This window comes from Gobio gobio (assembly GCF_949357685.1).
Source record: "Gobio gobio genome assembly, chromosome: 6".
Classification (NCBI taxonomy): domain Eukaryota; kingdom Metazoa; phylum Chordata; class Actinopteri; order Cypriniformes; family Gobionidae; genus Gobio; species Gobio gobio.
The window spans coordinates 13,961,093-13,970,524 of NC_137102.1; the positions used below are offsets into that span (position 1 = coordinate 13,961,093).

Consider the following 9,432-nt stretch of genomic DNA (forward strand, 5'->3'; position numbering starts at 1 on the left):
AATAAATGTTAACTATATATACACTAACCTAAAGATTATTAGGAACACCATACTAATACTGTGTTTGACCCCCTTTCACCTTCAGAACTGCCTTAATTCTGTGTTGCATTGATTCAACAAGGTGCTGAAAGCATTCTTTAGAAATGTTGGCCCATATTGATAGGATAGCATCTTGCAGTTGATGGAGATTTGTGAGATGCACATCCAGGTCACGAAGCTCCCGTTCCACCACATCCCAAAGATGCTCTATTGGGTTGAGATCTGGTGACTGTGGGGGCCATTTTAGTACAGTGAACTCATTGTCATGTTCAAGAAACCAATTTGAAATGATTCGAGCTTTGTGACATGATGCATTATCCTGCTGGAAGTAGCCATCAGAGGATGGGTACATGGTGGTCATAAAGGGATGGACATGGTCAGAAACAATGTGCAGGAAGCGCGGGGCATTTAAAGGGGCCTAAAGTGTGCCAAGAAAACATCCCCCACACCATTACACCACCACCACCAGCCTGCACAGTGGTAACAAGGCATGATGGATCCATGTTCTCATTCTGTTTACGCCAAATTCTGAATCTACCATCTGAATGTCTCAACAGAAATCGAGACTCATCAGACCAGGCAACATTTTTCCAGTCTTCAACTGTCCAATTTTGGTGAGCTCGTGCAAATTGTAGCCTCTTTTTCCTATTTGTGGTGGAGATGAGTGGTACCCGTTGGGGTCTTCTGCTTGTTGTAGCCCATCCGCCTCAAGGTTGTGCGTGTTGTGGCTTCACAAATGCTTTGCTGCATACCTCGGTTGTAACAAGTGGTTATTTCAGTCAAAGTTGCTCTTCTATCAGCTTGAATCAGTCGGCCCATTCTCCTCTGACCTCTAGCATCAACAAGGCATTTTCGCCCACAGGACTGCCGCATACTGGATGTTTTTCCCTTTTCACACCATTCTTTGTAAACCCTAGAAATGGTTGTGCGTGAAAATCCCAGTAACTGAGCAGATTGTTAAATACTCAGACCGGCCCGTCTGGCACCAACAACCATGCCACGCTCAAAATTGCTTAAATCACCTTTCTTTCCCATTCTGACATTCAGTTTGGAGTTCAGGAGATTATCTTGACCAGGGCCACACCCCTAAATGCATTGAAGCAACTGCCATGTGATTGGCTGATTAGATAATTGCATTAATGAGAAATTGAACAGGTGTTCCTAATAATCCTTTAGGTGAGTGTATATATATATATATACTTACTGTATTTCAGCAACATTCTCATTTAAATTTGTTTATCTTGATGTACTAAAAGAACTAACACTAAAATAAATAAAAACTATATAGACATTAAAAAACTATGAATTACTAGAACGCACATTACTAACTAATCTTTAGTTAACACATAACTTTAAAATTAAAACAGAAGATAGAATAAAACATTCATTCAAAATATTAATAAAAAAACTAACAATATCTTAAAAAATACTAAAATAACATGGCTGTAAAAAAATATAAAATATTAAGAATGATTGAAACAAATGACGTAAATTTTGTTTTTATTGTTCAATATATTACTTATTCATAAAATATGTGGCAAACCCATCCTTTAAAAAGCTATAACCACTGAAAATATAAATAAAAAATGCACTTCTTGGTTTGTCTGTGCAAGATTATGTCGGAGAACAGGTTGCATTTGGCTACAGCAAGTGCACTTCAGAACTATTCACAGTTAAGAACATCTTGTGTTTTTAAAACAGACTTGTGCAAAGCAGTGACCATAGTGATGGGACTGCATCGGTCTGGCATGAAAGCTCAGGGGCAGAATTAACAAGAGGGACCTCAAGAGCTGGATCGGATTCAATGACCTCTCTGTCCTTTACTCTGCCTTCTGTTTGCCCGTCTCTGGGAGCGGCACTGGTTCCGGATCATCTAGTAGAGCCTGCTTTCGCTCTCTCTCCTTGATCAGCTGCACGCCACAGTAGGTCACAAACAGCACCGAGAGAGTGGACAAGGGGAAGCCTGAGGGAATCACAAGGGTCCTATTATTCTCCGTGTACATACTGTTTTTGTGTGGATACAACTACATACACAGACGCACATTTTGTTTTTTACTTTTCATTATATAATGTCCTAAAACAAAACAATTACCTTTAAGAAGCAGCCGCTTGGCAACCAGCTGAGCAAAATCCAGACTGTTCAGCGCCAAGACATTGTACAGGATAATCTGCCAGAAGTTTACAGCGTTGAACAAGCCCCTGATTCGACGTGACATCGCCTCAGATATAAGATTCCGCTGGAAAAATATCAATATTACATTCTGAGTAAGCAAATGCTGTTATTTTCAATAATAATAAACTTTATTTTAGATAACACCTTTAAAAGCAGTTTATCAAAGCGCTTTACACAAGATAACCAATACATAAAAAAATTATTAAAACGATAAAAAACACGGCTTAAAGTCCTCATGAAATCAAAATCGACCTTATTTACTTTGTTAGCAAACATTACAGGTCTTAGACCATGTGTCCACCAAAGCGTTTTTTCACCCAGCTGGCTGGCGTATTCAGTTGTTTTCAATGGGAGCGCCATGTTTTTAGAACGCCATGAGCGTAACAAGGCTTTGAGTGAGTATTTCACGCTCAAGCGCTGAACGTTTTTTACTGGTTGAAGAATGTTCAACTTTGAGTAAAACGCAGCGCTCATCACTGTCACTTTTCACCCAGCCGCCCAATCAGAGTGGAGGAGGGGCGGGACAAATAAAACACCAACCAACCGCCACATTCTGCTTGTACTACACAACGTCAACAGATGACAACAAGCAGTATAATAATGGACAAATAATTAAAAACAAGAGCCAGAGCAAATACTTTACATTGTATCAGCATTTTTATATAGAATCAATACAGAAAAAAACGATATGTGAAATGAGATACTAGTAACACTTCCGCGGATATTCCGTATCATAACAAGCAAAGAGTCTCAACTGAAAAAAACGCTACGCTCTCAAGCGCCCACAGTGAAATGTTTTCAGCAGAGCGCCTAGCGTTTTCAGCCGGCTAAAAACGCTTTGGTGGCCTTAGGGTGAACATTAATCCGTGCAAGTTAATACACAGAAGAAAAAAAATTGCTGTGGTAATCTTAATCAAAATCTGAAAGGTAACTTCCGGTCTAGAATAGCGTTTCTTCTCAGATGATGTCAGTTTGACGTCTTGGGTTTGAATATCCTTAACCACTCCCCTCCAACCGTCAGTCTGCTATGAGCGAGAGATGGAGAGGAGGAGCGCTGAAGTAAAACCCTGCCCTCTATTCAATATTCCGTTTCACCCGTTGGAAATACGTCACAGCACTGAAATAAAATCAGTTGCAACTTCTGGTTCACTGGGACTTTAAGTTCAGCTTTAAAAATCACAAAAGTATGAGCTTTCCAAAGTTTATGAGGAAGAGAGTTCTAATAGGAACATAAGACGAAAAATCCCTGTCGACCATTGTTTTTAAGTGGGTTTGAGGAACAGCCACCGATTAGATTGTGAAGAGTACGATTTGGGACGTAAGGAGTTGGTAACTCCTTTAGAATAATGTGGAGTCAGGCCATGTAATGCTTTTATATGTCAGCATCATATCAGTGAAATGCAAGGCTATTCAGTCATGATGTAATATAAAGAGAATCATTTGGCAGAAAAATGATTAAAAACCCAAATGCTCAAATCCATCAGGCTAAATGACACTGATTGTTCAGTGGATGTCTTTGCGATCTTACCTCAATGGTGGAAAACGGTGGCAGAGAAAAGAGCTTAGCCACCCACAGTTCAAAGTTTAGGCCAAAGCAGTTAAAGAAAGACCAGATGTAAACCAGTTCACAGGGTCCGAGCCACAGAGTTGTGACAGCAAAGGTGCAGATGGTTGCAAGAAGCTCCTTGAAGATGGCATCATGGTTTTCTCCGATATAGTCATAGACATATCTTTAGCAGAGAATAGGAGATATATGTTGTAAAGATTCATATTTTTCCTGCGTATTTGATTGATAAAGCAATACATATTTTAAAATGACGTGATGATACACATGAGTGTGATTGAGTATTTGCTCACTTGCATAGCCAGTCATTGATTCCTCTGTCAAAGTGTCTGAAAAGTCAATGTCAGAAGAAACTGTTAACATGTGATCTGGTAACACAGATCAAAAACATTCTCCATTTCTCGTCTGCAACTGACAATACTTACGTTTCAGCGAAGACATAGAGCATTGTGATGCATTTAGGAGGCTGAGGGGGGTCAAGATGGTCCAGTCTGGATACCGTGTTAATGACACCAAACATGACGGCTGCTTTCACCCAGTCATACACCAGATTAGAGTAAGCCAAACCAGCTGAAACGCAATACAATCAATATTGTAGTGAATATTGTAGTGTAGTAAACAACTGAAATTGTACTTACAAATAATTAGAAACTACTTGTAACATCATTTCTAAACATCCACTGTGTTTTCTAGCTATTTACTAAAATGAAATAATTTGATCAAACTGACCCAGAGACCAGTCAGACAGTTGCTTCAAAAGCTTCAAATCGTTAGGGATGGTCAAAATGTACAAGAAATGGAAGAAGGCATCCACCACCAAAATAGCCCCAAGGTGCACCAAAGCCTGAATGGTGATGTTCCACATCTCTCTTTCTTTACGAGTCAAGTTAGGGTTGTTAGCCTGAGAATATCAGAGGGATCATTATAGTGCATACTTAACCAGAGTGACGTTATCAACACAATTACATCTATCTATTCTATTATATAGATTGTGTTTTAGACACACAATTTCATAGAGTTTTCTTGAGAACAATGTTAAGAAGGCATCAGATTCTTGATGTACAGGACTCACCTGCTCATGGAAACGGTCAAAGGTCATGACAGGTCCAAAGAAGAAGAAGGGGAGGTAGAAGTTGTACTTGATCAGATCCATAAAACTGTAGTTACCGTCTTTCTTCTCACAGTTCTCTAGAGCAAAGCTCATACAGCGCATGATGGAGAATCCACAGCCTCCGTAGAACAAGACGTCTTGCAGATCAAATGAACCAGTCGCAAAGCCTTCCTGCATTAAAACATTATCAGAACTTTAAAATGACAGAACTAAGTGGTTTTTCACATGCTGATATAGACACCTGAACTGCATCCGTTTGCATCTATGCTCCATTTGGTCAGTTTGTTGGGTTTAACTTTTAACTTTTTATGGTAAGACTGGGGGGGAAACATTTTATAAGAGTCATTATGAAAGATTATACAATAACTATGGACTTTCTTACCTGCCAAGTGTTAAATGGTTCCATCTTAAAAGTTGCCAGGCTGGTAAATCCAGCCACAAAGCAGAGCCACTTCCTTTTGACAAGGGCCACACTGTAGAGGATGATGCAGTGAGACAGGATGAGGGAGATGTATGTCCATCCCATAGTAATCAGGACAGCTAGAGATCCATACATCATATAGATCAAAGATCTGTTCTGTGGGTTAGGAAGAAAATTCCTTGTGAAAAAACACATTTATGTAATCCAGCTGTCACAATAATAAATGGCACAGTAATAAATGTATAATAAAAATGTCACAACAATATTGAATAGGGGTTAATTACGTTTAAGCAGCTACTGTTTCTAAGTGTTAGAAATGACAGTATTTGCTGTAGCAGCACTAATATTAGTTGGTCAATTAGTATTGTCAAAGAAAATAAGTACTTTCAGATTACCTTGAATGGATCTATACCAGCCTTCGTTGACAGCAGACAAAATACATGTAACATTTCACACAACATTCAGATTAGATCGTTTCACACATGCATTGTTAATATCAAAATGCTTTTTTTTTTTCACTATCACTGGTTAACAGTTGACTCTGTTGGCATATAAAATCATGCAACATTTGCAAAACACCTACAAAAAATTGCACAACAAATACCATTACTCTTAAATCCTTGTAAATGATCATTGTGCACAGGATGCATAACCACATACCTTTGGAGACAACATCGAGCAGATCTTAGCAAAGATCACATGACCAGAGAGTGCAAACAGGATATGGTTGCGGAAAGTGGTAAACCACATAACCCATTCAAAATCTGACGCATCCTGAAGAGACAGAAGATGTCAGTCACAGAAAGCGTAAATATGATTCAATACGAGTCATTTATGTTATCACATAGTTATATGATACTTGCCATTTTTCGGCCAAAGTAGTGCCATCCTGGTTTCACATTCTCCCTAAATGCCTTCCTGTTTACATGCTCTGGAAATAAAAAAGAGAAAAGATTCACAAAAGCAGCAAGGTGCATTTCAGGCTAAATAATAAAACTTATTTTCCATTTTATACCAAGAAGGACGTTAAAAGTTGTTTCATTGCTATAAAATTACAATATTTATTGTGTATGCATGCAGTCTTTGTAGACAGCTAACCATGTATTCCATGTATTGTAGAAATAAGTTAAATGAACATCATATTCACATGATTCAACAGTAAATAGGGTGAGCTCCTGCCTCCAGAGCAAAACCTTAATAGCATTACATAAGGTAAAATGTGCCAGCCTGTATAATCAGAGGCTTCTCTGTGATAATCCAGACTCTGAAATATATTTGGAGATTATGAGATGGTCCTGTGAAATCTGACAAATCTTTGTAACATGAATTACAAAGATAATACAAATTGCATAACAGATATTATTTGAGAGTCAGGGGTTGTTGGAGGTTTCAATGTAGGACTGGAACATTTGTGACGAAAAGTAGACATAATCAATATGTGATGTTTAAAAAGGTTGGGGCATGACATGCTTGGCTGGTTTGCCCACACAGAAACAATAATACTATATCTGTAGTGCTCTAATTTACATTGAACAAGAGAAAATGCACCTTTACTCATGGTGTTCTATCTAGGGCATCCATGATAGACATGAATATAATTCTGTGATCTTAATGTAGTAAGAAAAAGCAAGAGATAAAAATAAAGTGTACCACTGGAGGCCTCAATGATCCAGCTGCCTGCCCATAAGAGTGCAAGAGAGACGACAGCAGTGTACATGTACAGCTCAATCCTGGGAAGGGCTGACTTGATCCCCATGGTTAACCTGAAGAGAAGTTTTAACATTAAAATCTAATTACACTCACATTAAAATGATCCACTGGCCACTGCAGAAAATAGATCAGGTAACGTTAAGTTACATACGGATACACACAATACTCCACAAGTTTGTTAATTGTTGTTTTTAATGTTTGTCATGTGAAATGTTCATAAACCAATTATTAATTATGTATTGTGAATCGTATATTTTACTATTCGTTCGTATTATACAGTATTTTTATTAGCTCCGCTGTCATACTCACTAACGGCCGTTACAGGTCAAACGTCACTCACGCACTCCTCAGATTTCCACTGATCTTTCTCTTCTTTCGGGTATTTTACAACCAGGTCAAAATGACACTAAAACAAAAATGTTCGTATATAGAAAAGTATGTTTGAGTTTAGTGCGAAGGATAGATGTAAAACTGTAAGAAAATAAAACTATTCTATGAAGCAAAGGAGAAGGCGGAGAACTGTTCACCTAATGACATCTGCGGGCAAATATCTATCCAATCACAGGTGATTTTTGTGACGTGACTATTAATATTAATGAGGTTACAAATCTGCAGTTGGAGTAAAACAAAGATTTACGAGTCAGAAGATAATTATAATAAAGTGCTAGGAATAAAAATATCAATTTTTTTTATTTAATGAAATATTTTTTAAACAATTGAATTTTTAAATAATTTACTAAAACTGCTACAGTGTAGAGAAACAGGTCGAGAAACATTTCGGGGTTTGACACCCTTAATCAAGTTTTACTCGCAGAACTAGTTTTCAAAATCCAATTTATAAAGGAGCGGTGATGTGTAATGCTTCAAAACATTAGTGTAGGCTATAGTCTACAACAAAAGCTTATTATCTTGCAGGTCCTATCTCATATGAGCCTTTTAAATGTTAATGTTAATATAGGCCAATTTGCGCTCGTTCCAGCACTTTCGTAGTTTCGTTACCGTGGAATAACATAATAGCTAATGTTTTTTACTGTGTCTACAGTAAACTACTGCAAACCACCCTGCCAAGTGCAGCAGTAGCCTAACTGTAAAAGCTGCTATTTTGCTGGAAAGACACACCTAATTACCATGATTATTAGTCAAAGTTCACACATGATATTGATGCATATCTTTTTACGCATTATAAACAACAAAACGGATGCCTCCGCCTATAGGCAATCAATAAAGCTAAAACGAATTAAACAACAAAAACATTCGCACTTAGTTGACACCATTCTAATTCTCAGAAGACAAGACGAAGTCAGTGACTTAAATGGGAGTGCCTGTTTTCACGGCTCCTCGGAAAGAGCACAGTCAGCTGCGCCGTAGCCTACAACCTCTTCCTATTTTAGCCTGAGCAGTTGCTCATGGTCCAGTGCGGCAGCTGCAGCGCAATGCGATCTCCCACACATCAGGAGATCCTTCAGGAGCATGAAAACCCAGGGACTGAGCTCCCAAATGAGCGCTCTGGCCAGTCACTTTCTTTCATCTTAACATTGAATTAATTACAAGGCATGCTTGTTCCTATTAAATTAAAATCAGAGTATTGGTGTTGACTAAATAATAGGCTACCTGCAGATCTAAAGTCATTTTAGATGTAAATGATGCTGCCAGCTCTAAACGCCCACGCCTCACCTCACTTATGGTCGGTGGGACTCTGTTTACAACGCCGTGTACAGTAAGTACAGTAATTCAAAACGAAGTGCACTTGCTCAGTACTAACCTCGTATCTGACTTTCACAGCCGTTCAGATGTATGAAGACAGATGACAACCCCCACAAAAATGGAAAAAAAGAAAAGAAAAAGGGGGGGCTGCTCCTAATACATCCGTCCCGGTTTCCCAGTGCCGATGGTGCACTGTGAGAGGCAGCAGTGGCTGGTGTGGATGTTGCGGGAGGGGGTGTAGAGAGTGTATTTATAATCCGGACTGGAACCGCAGAGGGGTGGCACCAGAACTGTCCATCAAAAAGGCGCACAAATTCAAGAACCATGCAGCGCTAAATGATACAGGTGCATGATGGCCGGTTGGAGGAATGCTTTCTTTTGTTATGTTCTGGTCCGTGAGATATTATGTCGCATAGACGCAGTCCCTTGAGCTCATCCAGTGAAGATGAACCATCACTAACTTCATGACATAACTTTGGTATTTTATGTTCCAACTGTGGGCTACAAGCAAAGAAACTAAAACAAGATTTTTTTTAGCCCACATTTTGCACTGGCACTTTTTGTATATTTGTGATGTCCTCATATTTATGTCTTGTGCTGCTAGTTTTGTGAATTTAGTATTATTTCATTATGTCATTTAGAGCATATGGAACAAATGCAACATTTTTTTTTGTTTTTTTGCAAAAAGATACTAGGCTATATGTTATGCT

At 38.6% G+C, this 9,432-nt stretch overlaps 1 protein-coding gene across 1 annotated transcript; it reads right to left on the reverse strand.

Annotated features, from left to right (window-relative positions):
- Positions 1 to 1,522: 1,522 nt before the first annotated feature.
- hhatla (hedgehog acyltransferase like, a) lies at positions 1,523 to 9,107 on the reverse strand. Its single transcript, XM_079820101.1, has 12 exons — positions 8,781 to 9,107; positions 6,959 to 7,071; positions 6,172 to 6,239; positions 5,969 to 6,082; positions 5,270 to 5,464; positions 4,849 to 5,058; positions 4,506 to 4,677; positions 4,202 to 4,346; positions 4,070 to 4,105; positions 3,741 to 3,942; positions 2,132 to 2,276; positions 1,523 to 2,002 (listed from the first exon to the last, which is right to left on the reverse strand). Exons 2-12 carry the CDS (start codon positions 7,062 to 7,064, stop codon positions 1,860 to 1,862), a joined length of 1,536 nt encoding a protein of 511 aa, XP_079676227.1. The 5' UTR covers positions 7,065 to 7,071; positions 8,781 to 9,107; the 3' UTR covers positions 1,523 to 1,859.
- Positions 9,108 to 9,432: the final 325 nt, after the last annotated feature.

Coding starts and splice junctions, on each gene's coding strand:
- hhatla (XM_079820101.1), bottom strand. CDS start 7,064: ATGGGGATCAAGTCAGCCCTTCCCAGGATTGAGCTGTACATGTACACT. Junction 6,240..6,958: donor GATCATTGAGGCCTCCAGTG/GTACACTTTATT, acceptor TTTTATTTCCAG/AGCATGTAAACAGGAAGGCA. Junction 2,277..3,740: donor CACCGTTTTCCACCATTGAG/GTAAGATCGCAA, acceptor ATATTTTTCCAG/CGGAATCTTATATCTGAGGC.